The sequence below is a fragment of the Scyliorhinus torazame genome, chromosome 17, assembly GCF_047496885.1.
Source record: "Scyliorhinus torazame isolate Kashiwa2021f chromosome 17, sScyTor2.1, whole genome shotgun sequence".
In the NCBI taxonomy this organism is placed as follows: Eukaryota; Metazoa; Chordata; class Chondrichthyes; order Carcharhiniformes; family Scyliorhinidae; genus Scyliorhinus; species Scyliorhinus torazame.
The window spans coordinates 10,243,572-10,263,852 of record NC_092723.1 but is presented as its reverse complement, the minus strand read 5'-3'; the positions used below and the strand labels follow the sequence as shown (position 1 = coordinate 10,263,852).

General features: G+C 51.9%; 1 protein-coding gene across 3 annotated transcripts in view; it reads right to left on the bottom strand.

Moving 5' to 3' along the window:
* Positions 1 to 13,443: 13,443 nt before the first annotated feature.
* The window catches only part of LOC140393703 (N-fatty-acyl-amino acid synthase/hydrolase PM20D1-like), a 96,212-nt gene continuing 89,374 nt past the window's right edge, over positions 13,444 to 20,281 (bottom strand). For all 3 annotated transcript variants that reach the window (XM_072480001.1, XM_072480002.1, XM_072480000.1), the window contains 2 exons: positions 19,744 to 19,843; positions 13,444 to 14,575 (listed from right to left, as the gene is read on the bottom strand). In XM_072480001.1, the coding sequence (XP_072336102.1) occupies positions 14,446 to 14,575; positions 19,744 to 19,843 (230 nt within the window). In that variant the 3' untranslated portion in view covers positions 13,444 to 14,445. The remainder of the gene's footprint in view (positions 14,576 to 19,743; positions 19,844 to 20,281) is intronic.

Genomic DNA, 20,281 nt, shown 5'->3' with positions numbered 1-20,281 from the left:
CGGTGGGACGGAGCCCACCAGAATGCCCGGGCAACGGGGCTCGCCGCCATCGACGGGATGTCCCAGGTCCAGGGGGTGATCGACAGGATGCTTGACCCTGCAGCTGACAGGCCACCCTACACAAACCGAACGGGGTTCCACTCCATGAACATGCACAGCTGATATGTGACCATCAGCTTCGCATCATACACGCCTGTGCCCGGTACCTGGTACTGGGCAGTGAGCACGACTCCTTCATCCTGACACACGCGATGATTCCTGACGGGTTCAAGACACGCCCCCTGTGCCTCCCCCGCCGCGCCAAACCCCGCCCCCCCCATGCAGCAACAAGGAGCGTGACTGAGCGGTGCTTCAGCCTCCTGAAGATGTGGTTCAGGTGTCTGGACCGCTCTGGGGGGGCCTCCAGTGTAGCGCTGGGAGGGTCTCCCACACAGTCTGGTGGCGTGTTGTATCCTTCGCAACATCACCCAGCAGAGGGGCAATATGCTGGGGGAGAATGAATGCCTGGCTTTGGCGGACGAGGATGATGCAGGGTAGGGCGAGGGTGGGCGGGACATAAGGCCCAGGCAGGCATGGGGGGGGGGGGGGGGCGCAAGACGTGTGCACCAAGGGCCAACGTGCACGGGATGCTCTGATCACCTTCAGGTTGACTAACAAGGTTGGGGGGGGGGACAGGCCAGGGGCACCGATACCGCTTCCTGCCCTCACCCCCCCTCACTCCCCCTCCGCCCCCCCCCCCCCCCCCACACCCATGGTAGCATTTTCCACCATCCACCTGGGTGAGCCCTGGTGTGAGCTAGCCATTCCATCACACGGCTTATTGGGCTTCCGTGATGGCACGAACGCACCTTTGCACCGAGGTCTGTGAAATCCCGGACAGCTCCCAGTCAGCGCCTGGAAGGATCCCATGGCGTAAACGTTTAAGACGACCGTCACCCTGATGGTCACCGGGAGCGGGTGTCCTCCCCCATACCCCGCAGTGCTAGCTACGCCATAATCTGGCAGGTATGTCATACTGTCTCTCTGCTCAGCCCGGGTCCGGCATGCCCAGTCCGGCAGACACTCGAATAACAAGCGCTGCCAGTACACACAAGGCCTCATGCGGTGCCTCCTTGGCACCTCCTCCACCGCCGCAGCCTGTTGGGCGGCTCGCTCTCCATCCTGTGTGGCTGCTACATGTCCCTCTGTGGCACACTCCGCTGCTGCCCACTCCGCTGCTGCACACTCCGCTGCTGCACACTCTGCTGCTGCACACTCCGCTGCTGCACACTCCGCTGCTGTCCACTCTGCTGCTGCACACTCCGCTGCTGCCCACTCCGCTGCTGCACACTCTGCTGCTGCCCACTCCGCTGCTGCACACTCCGCTGCTGTCCACTCTGCTGCTGCACACTCCGCTGCTGCCCACTCCGCTGCTGCACACTCTGCTGCTGCACACTCCGCTGCTGCCCACTCTGCTGCTGCACACTCCGCTGCTGCCCACTCTGCTGCTGCACACTTCGCTGCTGCCCACTCTGCTGCTGCACACTCCGCTGCTGTCCACTCTGCTGCTGCACACTCCGCTGCTGCCCACTCCGCTGCTGCACACTCTGCTGCTGCACACTCCGCTGCTGCCCACTCTGCTGCTGCACACTCCGCTGCTGCCCACTCTGCTGCTGCACACTCCGCTGCTGCACACTCTGCTGCTGCACACTCCGCTGCTGCCCACTCCGCTGCTGCACACTCCGCTGCTGCACACTCCGCTGCTGCACACTCCGCTGCTGCACACTCCGCTGCTGCCTACTCTGCTGCTGCACACTCCGCTGCTGCCCACTCCGCTGCTGCACACTCCGCTGCTGCACACTCTGCTGCTGCACACTCCGCTGCTGCACACTCCGCTGCTGCACACTCCGCTGATGCACACTCCGCTGCTGCACACTCTGCTGCTGCACACTCCGCTGCTGCACACTCCGCTGCTGCACACTCTGCTGCTGCACACTCTGCTGCTGCACACTCCGCTGCTGCACACTCCGCTGATGCACACTCCGCTGCTGCCCACTCTGCTGCTGCACACTCTGCTGCTGCACACTCTGCTGCTGCACACTCCGCTGCTGCACACTCCGCTGATGCACACTCCGCTGCTGCACACTCCGCTGCTGCACACTCCACTGCTGCACACTCCGCTGCTGCACACTCCGCTGCTGCACACTCCGCTGCTGCCCACTCTGCTGCTGCACACTCTGCTGCTGCACACTCCACTGCTGCACACTCCGCTGCTGCACACTCTGCTGCTGCACACTCTGCTGCTGCACACTCCGCTGCTGCACACTCCGCTGCTGCACACTCCGCTGATGCACACTCCGCTGCTGCACACTCTGCTGCTGCACACTCCGCTGCTGCACACTCCGCTGCTGCACACTCTGCTGCTGCACACTCTGCTGCTGCACACTCCGCTGCTGCACACTCCGCTGATGCACACTCCGCTGCTGCCCACTCTGCTGCTGCACACTCTGCTGCTGCACACTCCGCTGCTGCACACTCCGCTGATGCACACTCCGCTGCTGCACACTCCGCTGCTGCACACTCCACTGCTGCACACTCCGCTGCTGCACACTCCGCTGCTGCACACTCCGCTGCTGCCCACTCTGCTGCTGCACACTCTGCTGCTGCACACTCCACTGCTGCACACTCCGCTGCTGCACACTCTGCTGCTGCACACTCTGCTGCTGCACACTCCGCTGCTGCACACTCCGCTGCTGCACACTCTGCTGCTGCCCACTCCACTGCTGCACACTCTGCTGATGCACGCTCCGCTGCTGCACACTCCGCTGCTGCACGCTCCCCTGATGCACACTCCGCTGCTGCACTCTCTGCTGCTGCCCACTCTGCTGCTGCCCACTCCACTGCTGCACACTCCGCTGCTGCATGCTCTGCAGCTGCACACTCCACTGCTGCACTCTCCGCTGCTGCACACTCCGCTGCTGCACTCACCGCTGCTGCATACTCCACTGCTGCACGCTCTGCTGCTGCCTACTCTGCTGCTGCACATTCCGCTGCTGCACACTCCGCTGCAGCACGCTCCGCTGCTGCACACTCCGCTGCTACACGCGGTGCTGCTGCACACGCCAATGCTGCATGCTCTGCTGCAGCCCTCTCCGCTGCTGCACACTCCGCTGCTACACGCGTTGCTGCTGCACACGCCAATGCTGCATGCTCTGCTGCAGCCCGCTCCGCTGCTGCACACTCCACTGCTGCACACTCCGCTGCTGCACGCTCTGCTGCTGCACAATCCGCTGCTGCACGCTCCCCTGATGCACACTCCACTGCTGCACGCTCTGCTGCAGCCCGCTCCACTGCTGCACGCTCCGCTGCTGCACATTCCGCTGCTGCACGCTCTGCTGCTGCACACTCCGCTGCAGCACACTCTGCTGCAGCCCGTCTCCGCTGATGCACACTCCGCTGCTGCACACTCCGCTGCTGCACACTCTGCTGCTTCACACTCCGCTGCTGCACACTCTGCTGCAGCCCGTCTCCGCTGCTGCACACATCTGCTGCTGCACGCTCTGCTGCTGCCCAGCTCCGCTGATGCACACTCCGCTGCTGCACACTCCGCTGCTGCATGCTCCGCTGCTGCACACTCCGCTGCTGCACGCTCCGCTGCTGAACACTCCGCTGCTGCCTACTCTGCTGCAGCCCGCTCCGCTGCTGAACACTCCGCTGCTGCCCGCTCCGCTGATGCACACTCTGCTGCTGCACGCTTTGCTGCAGCCCACTCCACTGCTGCACATTCCGCTGCTGCACGTTCTGCTGCTGCACACACCGCTGCTGCACACTCCGCTGCTGCACGCTCTGCCGCTGCACACGCCACTGCTGCACGCTTTGCTGCAGTCCACTCCGCTGCTGCACATTCCGCTGCTGCACGCTCTGCTGCTGCCCGCTCCGCTGCTGCACACTCCGCTGCTGCCCGCTCCGCTGCAGCCCGCTCCGCTGCTGCACACTCCACTGCTGCACACTCCGCTACTGCACGCTCTGCTGCTGCACACTCCGCTGCTGCATACTCCGCTGCTGCACACTCCGCTGCTGCATGCTCTGCTGCTGCACACTCCGCTGCTGCACACTCCGCTGCTGCCCACTCTGCTGCTGCCCACTCCGCTGCTGTACACTCCGCTGCTGCACTCTCCGCTGCTGCACACTCCACTGCTGCACGCTCTGCTGCTGCCCGCTCCGCTGCTGCACATTCCGCTGCTGCACGCTCTGCTGCTGCCCGCTCCGCTGCTGCACATTCCGCTGCTGCACATTCCGCTGCTGCACATTCCGCTGCTGCACACTCCACTGCGGAATGGCAACCGGTGACGAGTGGTGTCCCGCAGGGTTCAGTGTTGGGGCCACAGCTGTTCTCTTTATATATTAACAATCTAGATGACGGGACTGGGGGCATTCTGGCTAAGTTTGCCGATGATACAAAGATAGGTGGAGCGGCAGGTAGTATGGAGGAGGTGGGGAGGCTGCAGAAAGATTTAGACAGTTTAGGAGAGTGGTCCAAGAAATGGCTGATGAAATTCAACGTGGGCAAGTGCGAGGTCTTGCACTTTGGAAAAAAGAATAGAGGCATGGACTATTTTCTAAACGGTGACAAAATTCATAATGCTGAAGTGCAAAGGGACTTGGGAGTCCTAGTCCAGGATTCTCTAAAGGTAAACTTGCAGGTTGAGTCCGTAATTAAGAAAGCAAATGCAATGTTGTCATTTATCTCAAGAGGCTTGGAATATAAAAGCAGGGATGTACTTCTGAACCTTTATAAAGCATTAGTTAGACCCCATTTAGAATACTGTGAGCAATTTTGGGCCCCACACCTCAGGAAGGACATACTGGCACTGGAGCGGGTCCAGCGGAGATTCACACGGATGATCCCAGGAATGGTAGGCCTAACATACGATGAACGTCTGAGGATCCTGGGATTATATTCATTGTAGTTTAGGACGTTGAGGGGAGATCTAATAGAAACTTACAAGATAATGAATGGCTTAGATAGGGTGGACGTAGGGAAGTTGTTTCCATTAGCAGGGGAGACTAGGACCCGGGAGCACAAACTTAGAATAAAAGGGAGTCACTTTAGAACAGAGATGAGGAGAAATTTCTTCAGCCAGAGAGTGGTGGGTTGTGGAATTCATTGCCACAGAGGGCGGTGGAGGCCGAGACGTTGAGTGTCTTTAAGACAGAAGTTGATAAATTCTTGATTTCTCAAGGAATTAAGGGCTATGGAGAGAAAGCGGGTAAATGGAGTTGAAATCAGCCATGATTGAATGGTGGAGTGGACTCGATGGGCCGAATGGCCTTACTTCCGCTCCTATGTCTTATGGTCTTATGGTCTTACACCCCCATGCCCAACCAGGTCCACAGGGCTATATGGTGGTGCCGATTGGCACTGCAAGATCTATCCCCGTGTGTCCCCCCCCCCGCCCGTTGCCGCAGCCTTGGCTCTGTCGGTGGCCAGCACCGTGGGGGCCCCTGGGTAACATCAGCTGGCAATCAATTTTGTTCGGCATGACCTACCTCTAACAAAGCCTTGCTGACTAATCGTGATCAAACCTTGTCTCTCCAAGTGGAGATAGATTCTCTCCTTCAAAATTTTCTCCAATAGTTTCCCTACCACTGACGTGAGACTCACTGATCTATACTTCCCTGGCCCATCTCTACAACCCTTCTCAAATAGTGGAACCGCATTAGCTGTTCTCCAGTCCTCTGGCACCTCCTGCATGGCCAGAGAGGAATTAAAAATTTGGGTTAACCTAATATGTGAAGTACAGACACCTCCAAATGTGACAAGTGCCTTTCCCACAGGGAAAAACACCTGTGGGATATAGAACAGATAGGTAGCTAGATAAATGGACGAGTAAAGTTCCCTCCAGAGTTGGTCCACATTCAAGAACTCTGCAGCTAACCTGAACGAGTATGCCACTACCGTCACAGGCTTCATCAGCAAGTGTTGAGAAGATTCTATCTCATTGCTTCATGTGGACGCTACGGTATTGGCTGAGGTGTTGAGGCTGGGGGTGGAACTCTGTCTACCATGACCTCGGGTTACTTTCTGTCAAACAGGGGAGTGAGACAGGGGTGTCCGATAGCCCCCCTTTTTGTTGCATTGGCGATTGAGCCTTAGACCATAAGCTTTATGTGTTTCGGGTAAGTGGAATGATATAATTGGGATGGGGGGGGTGGTAGAACATAGGGTGTGCCTGTATGTTGATGATGTCACGTTTGGGGTGAGGGGAGGAAGGGGACTGGAGAGATTTGGAGATCTGTTTATGGAGGGGCGGTTTGCCCGTTTAGAGGAACTGGTGGTGAGGTTTGGGCTATCAAGCTCAGACTCGACAGATATCTCCAGGTTGGGAATTGTATATGACGGACCTCCCCGACATTCCCCGTGGCACTGCCAGTATCTCTGATGGAAAGGGTCCTATCGCTCGGGGTGGGGGGGGGGGGGGGGGGGGGGGGGCGGAATACAGCAGCACATCTGGCATTTGTGGGCGGATCTTGGTTTCAATGGAGGCGGTTAAGGTTGGGTGGGAGTTGGGGCCCTTGAGGGGGCAGTTCAGAATCAACCTCATTGCTATGGGTTTTGAGTCACATGTATGCCAGACTGGGTAAGGACGGCAAATTTCCTTCCCTAAAGGACATTAGTGAGGGTTTTTATGGGAATGAGGTGTGGAGTGAGGCCATTTGCGGGGTGAACTCCACACCTTCGTGCGTGAGGCTGGGTTTGATCCAGTTTAAAGTGGTGTTTAGGGTGCACCTATCCAAGTCCCGAATGAGTCGCAGGGGTGGAGCACGGGTGTGAGCTCTATTCCGGGGGTCTGGCCAACCACACGCACATATTCTGGTCTTGCCCCACGCGTGTGAGCCTTTGGGCTGCCTTCTTTAGCACCACGTCGGCCATTTTGAATATTGAACTGGAGTCCTGTCCGTTCGTTGCCATATTTGGGGTGTCGGGCTCGCCGGGGCTGCGGGCGGGTGGCTGCCCTGGCCTTCACCTCGTTGATTGCCCCGAGGCGGGTTCTGCTGGGCTGGAGGTCTGCATCTCCACTCAGCGTCTCAGTGTGGTCGAGAGACTTGATGGTGCTTTCGTGCCTAGAGAAGGTCACGTATAGCGTGAGGGGTTCGGTCGAGGGATTCTCCCGGAGGTGGCAATGTTTCATAATTAATTTTAAGGAATGGGTATAGAGGGATACAGCACAAGGAAGTGCTGAAGGTTTTGGCCTAGGGTGGTATCAGGCTCGAAGGGCCCAGGGGCCTGCTCCTGTGGCGTATCGTTTTTTGTTTCTTGTTCTTTGAACTGATCACTGTCAGTTGTTGGGGGGAGGGTGTTAATGTTACGTTGAAATCCCTGTTTTCTGTAAATTGTATTTGGTTTGCCTAGATTATTTATTTTGTAATTTATAAAACTAAAAACTCTAATAAAATCATGAAAGAAAAGAATAATACATTGATTACAGAGACTGGCAAAGAGCATGCAGGGTCGACGCAGAAAAAGTGTTTCACAAAACTCAGTACGCCTCAGTAGGTTTAAGACATGAACGTCTCTGAATGCTGGATTGGAGGGCCGAAGGGCCTGTTCCTGTATTGCTCTTTGTTCTTGTCCTAAATGTTAGTGTTAGTGTTAGTCTTTGTCAAATACATTTTCTGCCTCTTGATTATGCATGGTCAGAATATAAAGCTCTAAATCCTGTGCCGACGCTATCCCCTTTACAAACACTGCCATATTGTCACGGCACTGAATGAGGTCCTTCTAGTGACTACCAACAACAAAGCTTCTTTTCGAAGCCCCTGGTAACGAAGCTGTAATGATGCACGTTACGGAATTCATTTGCGAATTCATAAAGGTTTATTAATAAGAAAATAGCAGCCTTATGGCTGCAGCTCACTCCCGAGATGTCTGCTGTGTAAGAGGCAACTCCACCCTCTGGACTGATCACCCATTCTGAGTCCCAATTGGTCATACAAGTCAGGCGGCCCTTACTCTGCTGTGTTGCCCTGAAAGGGACAATCCCCACAACAGCACAACACAAACCTGGCTTCAGCAGGCCTGTTTCAGTCTAGAGACCATTGTGATCAGCAGCCTGAAAGACGAAGATGGCTCAGTAAAGTCACTGCAGTCTGACATCCTGAGGATCAGCAAATCCTTTTTATGCCGGACTGTGTGACCTGAAGCCAACAGACAGCATGGCCTCCCAATCCTGCCCGAGGTCTACCACAGAGGTCTTGGATGACAACAAGCGGGAATGCTTGCACAAACCGCGAACTCTGGATGAGCTGACAAAGACCGTCAAGTCCTTTGAGATGGGTAAAACTCCTGGATGCGATGGTTTACCGGCTGAATTGTATTTGGCTTTGTGGGACTGGATTGGCCCAGACTTGTGGAAGTCTACAAGAGTATGCTTCTGGACGGCAGCATGTCAGAATCGACATCATCACCCTCATCTACAAGTGCATGGGGGAAAAGGGAAGAAATTAGAAATTGGTGACCCATTTCATAGCTAAAGTCATTGCCAATCATAATAATCTATTATTGTCACAAGTAGGCTTACATTAACACTGCAATGAATTTACTGTGAAAATCCCCCAGTCGCCACATTCCGGCGCCTGTTTGGGTACACTGAGGGAGAATTCTGAATTCTGAATTCACTTAACAAGCACGTCATTCAGGTCTTGTGGGAGGAAACCGGAGCACCCGGGGGAAACCCACGCAGACACGGGGAGAACGTGCAGACTCCGCACAGACAGTGACCCAAGCCGGGAATCGAACCTGGGACCCTGGTGCTGTGAAGCAGCAGTGCCAACCCCTGTGTTACCGTGCCGCCCGAGGTCAAGTCTGCTCTGGATTCGGTAATCAACCCTGAACAAACCTGTACCTGGCAGGGAGATGTCAGATAGCTTCGCGCTACGCTGGGGATACGATCGCCGAGGGGCAGGTCAGGAGGGTGAGCATCTGCCTCATGAGCCTGGAGCAGGAGAAGGCGTTAGACAAAATATCGCACACCTACATGATGGATGTGCTCTCCAAAATGGGGTTTGAGGAGGGAATCAACAATTGGATCCGACTGCCCTACACAAACATCTGGAGCAGTTTCAATCAATGAGTGGGAATCAGAAAGTTTCCAGATCAAATCTGGAGTCAAGCAGGGCTGCCCCTCTCCTCTGCCCTGTTTGTGTGTTGCATAGGACCTTTGCCGAGTCCACCAGGAAGCATCCGGGTGTTAGAGAAGTGCTGATTCCAGGCAGTGGGGGCACTCAGGTCAAAGCCTCCCTGTACATGGACAATGCTTTAAAAAAATATATTTAGCATACCCAATTCATTTTTTTCCAATTAAGGGGCAATTTAGCGTGGTCAGTCCACCTACCCTGCACATCTTTGGGTTGTGGGAAACCCACGCAAACACGGGGAGAATGTGCAAACTCCACGCGGACAGTGACCCAGAACTGCGATCAAACCTGGGACCTCACGCTGTGAGGCAGCAATGCTAATGTACATGGACGATGTGGCCGTGTGCTGCTCAGATCCCGGGTCGGTGCGCAGGCTCTTGAACATCTGTGACCTGTTAGAACTGGCCTCGGGATCCAAGGTAAATTGTGGCAAGAGTGAGGCCATGTTCTTTGAGACTTGGCTGACCGATCATTTGTCCTCCTTCCTGTCAGGTTAGGTTACCTGAAGGTGCTGGGGTTATGGTTCGGAGCGGCTGGGGCATGCATCAAAAATTGAGAGGAGCGCACCGCCAAGATAAGACAGAAACTGGGCCTGTGGGAGCAACGCTCCCTCTCCATTGCGGGCAAAAACCTGGTCACCAGGTGTAAGGTGCTCTCGGTGTTGCTGTACGTGGTGCAGGTCTGGCCCATTCCCCGATCCTACGCCGCATTAGTTCCCTCAGCAGACTGTCAGAGTCATCTGGCAGAATGTCTCATCACCAGAACTTTCAAACAAGCACCAAGACCCAGCTTGGCTGGTGGTGAGAAGGGCCCTCGCCGTCAGATCCTTCATGCAGGCCCGAAGTCTCAGCGCCGTCACATGCTGCCCTTGGAGAAGCTGCGGAGGAGATGAGACGGTCGCCCACCTCCTTGTGGAACGTATCTTTGCAAAGAAGGTCTGGAGCGAGATGCAGTGGTATTTGTCGAGGTTCATCCCGAGCAGCTCTGTGACGCAGGACTCTGTGCTCTATGACGACGTTTTTCAAAGTGGGGGTCACGGGTGGGGTCGCGGGATGATGTAAAATGGGTCACCAAAGGGTCTCCAAAAGTGATCCCCGAGCATCGTCTGACCTTTTTTCCCCCATGTCCCCCCTGGGTGAATTCCCACTGCAGTACTGTGTATGACCACATGAGGCTGATGTAGAGGCCGGTGTCGTGGACTCTCTGCCTCCCTGGGTCACTGTTCTAGTCACAGCCACTGACACAGCCTCCAGCAGCCACTCCCGTCTCTGCAGCAGCTGATCGACCAAGTTAGTCAGCACCTGCACCTACAACTGAAGAGTTTAAAAGAAAAAAAATCAATTACCTTTAAATTTATTTGCTGCAGATACGCCTTCTGCACAGACTTAGTTTCCGGCCGTGCTTTGCGCTCTTTTTATTTCCAGGCGTGCATCTCCCAACCAAAAACCAAGTGATTGCCGACGGGAATATGTTTCCACAATTACCCCAGTCAGTAACTTACAGCCGGAATACTCCCTTATACAGGATCGAGCAGAACCTGTATCTCCTGTGGGGCCTCCAGCCTTTCAAATGGTCCATTGTCACAAAGCTGATTTGTATTTGCCCCATTCTGAACTCGGCTCCGCCGCGATGGGTGTGGGTTTGGGAACTCCATCCATCCCAGTCAGGGGGGGAAATGCATCTGTTTAAGTGCAGATCCTAGGAAGCACAGAGTCAATGTTCACACAAAGAGACCAACTTCAGGGTTTGACGTTCTCAATCGGATGCATGTTGAATGTCTGTGGAGATGCCGGCGTTGGACTGGGGTGAGCACAGTAAGAAGTCTTACAACACCAGGTTAAAGTCCCAACAGGTTTGTTTCGATGTCACTAGCTTTCGGAGCGCTGCTCCTTCCTCAGGTGAAGGAAGAGGAACATAGCTCTTCATTCACCTGAGGAAGGAGCAGCGCTCCGAAAGCTAGTGACATCGAAACAAACCTGTTGGACTTTAACCTGGTGTTGTAAGACTTCTTACTGTTTAATGTCTGCCACTGTTAATCATTGTCAATTAACTTTGAATTTCTGATACCATTACTGTTGTCAGTGTTGGTTTCATTTCTGCAACAGTTAATCTCGTTGATGTCTTGTTGAGTTTCAGTTACTCTTAACCTTGTCAATCAGATCGATGTTTAATGTAGTGCTATGTGAGCATAAGGGGTCTGATGTATATTTTAAATGTGGAACCGCTTTCCGCTCACTTTCCGAGATCAGTCGCTCTCTGAGTCAGATTGACTTTGCGATCAATGGTGAATCCTTCCTTCCCCATCAGCCCAAAGTCCAGGCCAGTTTTCAAGAATTTCCTCATTCCCCCTTCAAACACCTCAGGAGCCTGCGATCACAGGTCTGGCACACTGATCTGTGCAGAGATTTTTATTACAAGCTACTTAGATCTCCAAATAACAACAAAAAGTAGAAAAGATATTCTCATTTACAATTTTTTACATTGAATAATACAGAAGCGCCAACGCAATATCACAGATGGATGGGGTGCGACCTCTAACCAGCAGGTGGCGGTGCTGACACACCACGCGGTCTCCAGACCGTGGTCATGTGACCAGGGACTCCCATATAAGGGGAGACACATCTGGCCATCAGCAGAAGGTGGTTGTAGGAGACGGTAGTAAGTCGTACAGATGAATGGTCGGTGCTAGGTGTAGTTCCAGAGGAGTATAAAGTGCTCTGCATCAGATCGCTATCTTACCACACAAAACTCAACAAAAGGATGCTGGTTTGGACAAGTCAAAGTGTGTGGTGGATTCATTGGCAAGGTATAGAAGACCAAACGCAACAGTGATGTTTTGCAAAGTAACTATGGAGAATCTATTGGGACCATGGCGTGGGTCGTGAGAGGTGGACATTTTGTAAAAATGGGTGGCCGGAAACGGTTTTTGAAAAACACTGATCTGCCAGCTGTTCCAAGGGGGACACACCGAGCCAAACATCAACTGCTGTTGGAGTATGATCAACTCGGTGAAAGACACGCTTTGGTCTGCCCGAAGCTTGCTGATCTTCCAGTGCAAAGAATTGTCCTCGGCCGAGTGTTGCAGACTGGCACGCCCCACAGCCCAGCCACTTTGTAAGGCATTTCAGCTAGTGTACACCGAGGGGCTGATAACTGTGGAAAACCCCTCGGACTGTGTGCTTAACCCTAATTATATGTAATTGTATTGAAGCACTGTAGGGTGCAACATGACCAATTGTATTTTTAAAAATTTGTTCATGGGACGTGGGCGACGCTGGCTGTGCCCGCATTTATTGCCCATCCCTAATTGCCCTTGAGGGGGCAGTTCAGAATCAACCACATTGCTGTGGGTCTGGATTCACGTGTATGCCAGGCTGGGTAAGGACGGCAGATTTCCTTCCCTAAAGGACATTAATGAGGGTTTTTATGACAACGGTTTCATGGTCATCATCAGACTTAATTCCAGATTTTTATTGAATTCAAATTTCACCGATTACAGTGGCGGGATTTGAACCCTGGTTCTCCTTTACTCTGGGTCTCTGGTTTACTGGACCAGTGACAATACCATTGCGCCACAGCCTCCCCAAATATGGTTTGAAAAGAATTTGTAAAAGCGAATTACATAGATCTCTGACAAAGAATCATCCAGACTCGAAACGTGAGCTCCCTTCCCTCTCCACAGATGCTGTCAGTCTTGCTGCGATTGTCCAGTATTTTCTGTTTTTGAAAAGAATTTTACCCCCCGTGATGAAGACATTGTAATGTATGTAATGTTCTCATTGCTGAACTGAAGCATCTCAGGGTGCACCTTGACCTCTGGAGAAAGTGTGAATATCGTTAAACTTCCCTGTTACGACAGTTTGAGGTGTTTTCGTAACGCGTCTTTCAGAGATATGTAATATTGCAAAGGAAAAAGTTTCAGTGTCTTAAAGATGGTAGACTGAAATAGAGACAATGATTATATCAAATAAACTCCTTGAAGGGACAGCAGGCCAGAGCTTGGATTCAGATTGGACAGATCTTTGATCCACCCGGGGGGGGGGGGGGGGGGTGTCAAGGGTCATGGGAAACATGCAGGAAAGATCTGGCCATAATCAGGTGAAGCAGGCTCGGAGGCCTACTCAAGCTCCTGTTTCTTATATTTTTTATCATCTTACGATCTGTAGAATTAATCAGCACGAGACTCTCAAGATTCCAGCCGACTACAGATGTTCAACATCTGGATGTCTCTTTTGCTTTGAAGAATAAAACAGCAACACAACTGGGTTCCAAATATCTGTTTACTTATCAATCATTTTAATAATTATAATACTGTTCTGGTAAAACGAGCAATAGTGTTATGAAACCACAAGAATGGCTTGGAAGAATACTCCGGCAGAAAGGGCCTCAATCCATAGTTTATAATTTACATATGAATGATTTTTAAATATATACCTTCATTGCATGGCAGCCATAAATAAGGGATGCAGCCAAGTATAAATACTACTGTGAAAACTTCATTGTAAAAACATTTCACTAAACGTAAATCCACAAATTGCATCTCTGGAAAAGTGGCTGATAATAATTTTTGCCAAGTAGATAAATCCATACCATACTATATATCCAATATTCTCTTTGGCAGATGGTAAAACATTCCTGTGTCGACTCAATCCAGTGGTAATGTGTAGGTAAAAGTATTTCAAAAAGTATTTTTCTTTCAATTTCCTTTCTCCTTTTTCTCTCTGCGCCCCATTGATGATGAAGTTGTAGTTGGTGTTACATCAGTATCCCACAGGAGGCAGTATTTCCAGTCCCTCTGGTTGTTTTTTGCCCCCGGAGGCGGGAGGGCGGTACAGAAAGTCAGGGTTGCTGCACTGCCCTCTGAAGACCATAAGACATAGGAGCAGAATTAGGCCGTTCGGCCCATCGATTTGGCTCCGCCATTCAAACAAAAGTGTTACCCTGGCTGATTTCTCCCCACTTGCCCTGCGCACCTCCATCCATACCGTTCCTAGTCTAAGCACATTAAACCAACTCAACACAGGTCAGAGATAAACCCTGTTTTATACACCCAGCCAGTGGGCTGTTTCAGTATTCTTATTTCTTATACTAATTATGGATATCCCTTCATTATTCACCCTTAAAACAAAGTCTACAAAAAATGTCAAATTGACACAATCTCCTAAAAAGGCTTAAGAGGGATGAATTTTCCCTGAATACGACTATTCCCATATGAGTTATGTTGGAAAACCTCAGGGATGGAGCAATGTCAATCTGGGGACCTTCTCACTACAGGTCACGCGAGGCACAGTGAGAAAATGCTGGACTCCAAAGATCAGAATGCTGCATTAGTCGGAAGTAAAACTTGACAAATTCTTCATAGTTCTTCACAGATATTCGTTCATTCACACCATGTATCCTGTGAGGAAGAGAGAGTTAGAGCGGGTGAAAGGAAACGCTGTTTTAAAAACCATTATTCAATGCCTGTGAGGATGATTACTAGTTCAAACTACTGCGTAAATAAAAGCAAAATACTGCAGATGCTGGAAATTTGAAATAAAAACAGAAAACGTCAGAAAAACTCAGCAGATCTATCAGGGTCTGTGGAGACAGAAACAGGAGTCAGCGTTTCGAGTCCGTGTGACTCTTCTTCAGAGCTCATGGACCTGAAACGTTAGCTCTGTTTCCCTCTCCACAGATGCTGCCAGACCTGCTGAGTGTTTCCAGCGTTTTCTATTTCTATTTCACTCTGATGCTTGTCCAGTAGATCTGGGTCACACTTCAGAAGAGAACCAAAACCTTCAAGAAGAGCAAAAGGACAAATCATAGAATCATCCAATCTACGGCATGGAGACTGGCCCTTCGACGCAAACTGGTCCATTCCAGCCAAAAAAGCCCATCTAAGCTAACCCCATTTGCCTGCATTTGGCCCATCTCCCTCTTAGCCTTTCCTATCCATGTATCTGTCCAAATGTCTCTTAAATGTTGTCAATGCGGGCGGCACGGTAGCACATTGGTTAGCACTGTTGCTACACGTCTCCAGGGTCCCAGGTTCGACTCCTGGCTCGGGTCACTGTCTGTGCGGTGTCTGCACGTTCTCCCCGTGTCTGCTTGGGTTTCCTCCGGGGGATCCGGTTCTCTCCCACAAGTCCCGAAAGACGTGCTGTTAGGTAATTTGCACATTCTGAATTCTCTCTCCGTGTACCCGAACAGGCGCCGGAATGTGGCGACGAGGGGATTTTGACAGTAACTTCATTGCAATGTTAATGTAAGCCTACTTGTGACAATAAAGATTATTATTATTATGCCCCTGCCTCAACCACTTCCTCCGGCAGCTCATTCCACATACCTACCACTCTCTGTGTAAAAAAGTTGCTCCTCAGGTTCCCATGAATTCTTTCCCCTCTTAACTTAAACCTTGCGGCAAAGGAAAACGTATTTAACATCGGGCTCCAGCAATCACAATTCCTCAAATTTTATAGGGGGTATTTTAATCCCTTTGCTTGGCAGGGCAACGTGTAGTGATGCAAGGTGGCAGCTGAGGCGTTAAGGTGGGGTGATAGATAGTGACTTAAGGTGGCACTTGGGAAGTTGAACAATCTGCTTCAAAATTTAAAGTGAAAAATGTGCATTGGGAATATCAAGATGGTTAAGTGTGTGTTACAAATCATAGAATCCCTACAATGCAGAAGGAGGCCATTCGGCCCATCAAGTCTGCACCCACCATTTGAAAGACCACCCTACACAGATCCAATCCCCGCCCTATCCCTATAACCCCACCTAACTTTTGGACACTATGGGCAATTTGTCATGGCCAATCCACCTAACCCACACATCTTTGGACTGTGGGAGGAAACCGGAGCACCCGGAGGAAACCCACGTACACACGGGGAGAACGTGCAAACTCCACACAGACAGTCACCCAAGGCTGGGATCGATCCTGAGTCTCTGGCACTTGTGAGGCAGCAGTGCTAGCCACTGTGCCACCGTGCCACCCCAAGAGCATTATTGGAAGATAGATTAGACGACAAGGCTTAGAGACAGGGACACGATCCACTGAGCCAAAATTGTACAGAAAATCCGTAGCAAATCAAACAAACTGCCCTGTGTTCTCCGTACAAAATTATTAACTGCCAGAGGTGAAATAGATCAGGGCTAACTGTGCAGGTATTATTCCCAGGTGGGGAAAACACACTTGCCTGGCAGCCACATTCACCAACATTCTTCCCCACAAGGCAATGACCAAGACTTAAGATTAGTCTAGCTGGACTCAGGGCTCAATAAAAGAATGGTTAAAACTTGATTAATATTGTTGTGACTGTTCTGTGACAAAATTGAAAAGGTAATTAAGGAATATGTAGGTTTCAACTGTACAGGTGAGGTGTCGAAGGCGGTCGTATGTGAGGCTCTAAAGGCGGTGGTGAGCGGGGAGGTGATTTTGTTTAAGGCCAGGGTGGACAAAGAGGAGAGGTTGGAGTGGCAGAGGGTAACAGATGAGATGTTGGAGGTAGATAGGAGTTATACAGAGGATGGGGACCCAGCAATGCTGGAAAAGAGGAAGGAACGACAGGCGAGCTTCGACCGACTATCTACCAGGAAGGCGGTGCGCCAACTGAGACGAGCAAGGGGTGCAGTTTCCGAACATGGAGAGAAGGCGTATATTAGCAGGTCAGCTCCAGAAGGAAGCAGCGGCAAGGGAAATTGTGCAGGTGAGGGATAGGGCAGGGAAGTTGGTGATAGCACCAGATCTGATTAACAAGGTTTTTGAGGAATTTTATGAGAGGTTGTACAGGTCAGAGCCACCTGGGGGAGACTGTGAGTTGCAGGAATTTCTAGATGGGTTGGAGTACCCGAGGTTAGGGGAGGGGGACAGGGCTGCATTAGAAGGAGCGATAGTGTAGCAGAAGATAAAGGATGCGATTGGGAGGATGCAGTCGGGGAAGGTGGCAGGGCCGGATGGGTTTCTGGTGGAATATTATAAAAAATTCAAGGATAAACTGGCACCCCTGATGGTGGGGATGTTTGAAGAGGCGATAGGGAAGGGGGTGTTGCCACAAGCTTTGGGGCAGGCATCGATTTCCCTGTTGCTAAAAAAAGATAAGGATCCAACGGAGTGTGGGTCGTATAGGCCCATATCACTTCTGAATGTGGACGCAAAAGTATTGGCGAAGGTACTGGCGGGTAGGCTGGAGGAGTGCCTCCCGAAGGTGATAGATGAAGATCAGACGGGGTTCGTGAGAGGGAGGCAGTTCTTTTCAAACGTTAGAAGGGTATTGAACGTGGTTATGGCACCGGCAGAGGGGAAGGAAACAGAGGTGGATGTGGCATTGCACACTGAGAAGGTGTTTGACCAGGTAGATTGGGGGCACTTGATGGCAGTTCTGGAGCGGTTTGGGATTGGACCAAGATTTGTGAACTGGGTAAAGCTACTATATAAGGAGCCGAGGGCGAGTGTCCGCACAAATAACATCAGCTCGAGATACTTTTCTCTCCACCGTGGGGCGAAGCAGGGATGTCCTATGTCCCCCCTGCTGTTTGCACTCTCGATTGAGCCATTGGCCATCGCATTAAGAAGTTTGGGGGTATGGAAAGGAATAGTGCGGGGGGGGGGGGGGGGGGGGGGGGGCGGGGTGGAGCATAGGGTGTCCTTATATGCCGATGACTTGCTGTTATACGTGTCGGAACCAAGTGTGCCGATGGGGGAATATTGGAGCTGCTTCAAGTATTTTGTGGTGTCTCGGCCGGGTGTGGGGGCAGGGGTGGGGGGGCTGCCATTCCGTACGGCAGGGACACACTTTAGGTACCTGGGGGTGCAGGTTGCCCGGGAGTGAGGGGGGGCTCCGCAGGCACAACATTTCTAGTTTGGCGGGGAGAGTGAAAGCCGATCTGGCAAGGTGGGATGGTCTCCCTCTGTCACTGGCGGGTTGGGTACAGGCGGTTAAAATGTACGTGTTGCTGCGATTTCTGTTTATTTTTCAATGCCTGCCGATTTTCCTGCCAAAGGCATTTTTCAGAGAGATTGAGGGAAGGATTACTTTGTTCATATGGGGAGGGAAGGTGGCCAGAGTTAGAAAAGTGCTGCTACAGAGGGGAAGGCAGGCAGGGGGTTTGTATCTTCTGAACCTGATGTATTACTACTGGGCGGCGAATGTGGAGAAGGTGTGGAGCTGGGTCAGAGGGGATGATTCCCAGTGGGTCAGAATGGAGGAGAGTTTGTGCAGGGGTTCGGGATTGAAAGCACTAGCAACAGCGCCGCTCCCGGTAGCTCCGGGGAAATACTCAGGGAGTCCGGTAATAATAGCTTCAGTGAGAATTTGGAGGCAGTTTCGCCAACACTTCGGGTTGGGGGCAGGGTCAAGGGAAATGCCGATTCGGGGGAACCACAGATTTGAGCCAGGGAGGTGGGATGGAAATTTTCGGAAATGGGAGGAGAAGAGGATTAAGATACTGAAAGATTGTTTCTTAGGGATCGGTTTGCAGGATTGAAGGAGCTGGAAGCGAAATATGGGCTGGAGCAGGGGAAATGTTTAGATACATGCAGGTTTGAGATTTTGCCAGAAAGGAGATACAGAGCTTCCCGGTGGAGCTGGCCTCCACATTGCTGGAGGAGGTGCTGACAACAGGGGGACTGGAGAAGGGGGTAGTGTCAGCGGTTTACGGAGCTATTTTGGAAGAGGAGAAGGCACCACTGGAAGGGATCAAAGCAAAGTGGGAGGAAGAGTTGGGAGAGGATGTTGAGGCGGGGTTCTGGTGTGAGATGCTCTGGAGAGTGAATGCCTCCACCTCGTGCGCGAGGTTGGGGCTGATACAGCTGAAGGTGGTGTATACAGAGCACACCTCACCAGGGCGAGGATGAGCCGATTCTTTGAAGGAGTAGAAGATGTGTGTGAACGTTGCGGGGAGTGCCCCGCTAATCACCTTCATATGTTTTGGTCTTGTCCAAAGCTAGAGGATTACAGGAAGGAGGTTTTTAGGGTAATTTCTAAAGTGTTGCACGTGAAACTGGACCCGGGCCCCCGGGTGGCCATATTCGGGTGTCGGACCAGCGAGGGTTGGAAACGGGTGCGGAGGCAGATGTTGTAGTCTTCGCCTCGTTGATCGCCCGAAGGCGGATCCTGCTGGGATGGAGAGCAGCCTCTCCACCCTGTGCCCTGGCGTGGCGGGGGGACCTGCTGGAATTCTTGACACTCGAGAAGGTTAAGTTTGAACTGAGGGGAAGGATGGAGGGGTTCTACAATTCATGGGCATTATTAATCATGCACTTTCAAAAACTGGATAACATCGAACATTAGTTGGGGGGGGGTGGGAGGGTTGGGGGGGGGCGTGGGTGGGAGGGTTGGGGGGCGGTGTGTGTTATTGGCGACTATGGGTGATTCCTGATTCCTTTTTGTCATTTGTTTGTGTGAACATGCGGGCTAGTGTCTGGGGTTTGGTGGGAGGATGGGATTGTTGTTATTGATATGGGGATTGACATATTTGTTACTGATTATTGTTTATTGTTGGTGGGTGTAAATTTGGGAGAAAATGTGAAAAAGGAGAATAAAGAAATATATTTTAAAAAAAAATATTGTTGTGACTGCTTCTTACCGAGATAGGTCTTCTTTCTTCAGTATCACTGGTGAAAATCTATAGAGCTCGTTGGTCAGGTTTTGGTAGTGTTTTGTATCTGTGCTAGCAATACAGAGACCTAGAGACATAGCAGAGGATAAGAAAGAAAATGATTAGCAAGTACCAGGCCATGCTTCCCTCATTCTTCTTGACCTTCACTCTCTGAACAATAAGCATTCCTGTATTGAACAATCTGGCCCGCTCCGCTGGAAATTCAGCTCGCCACGGCGCAGCGTGGCCGATAAAAGCCGGGAGACCCCGTTCCCGGAACCTACCCGGCTCGCTACGCCTCATGAGATCTAACGTGATCCCGCGAGACATTGCGACGTAAATCCCGCCCGCTGTGGGCGGGGTTACCTTTTGGCAAATCTGCATATTAGAGCGAGACAGCTAACCTCACTCTTAATGTGCAGATTCCCGAGTTACCCGAGGTTTTGGGATTCAAACCCTTCGCCTCAGAGACCTCCGGTAAGCGCCGTTCAGCGCTGCTCCCCACAAACGGGTGTGGTGTTCTTTG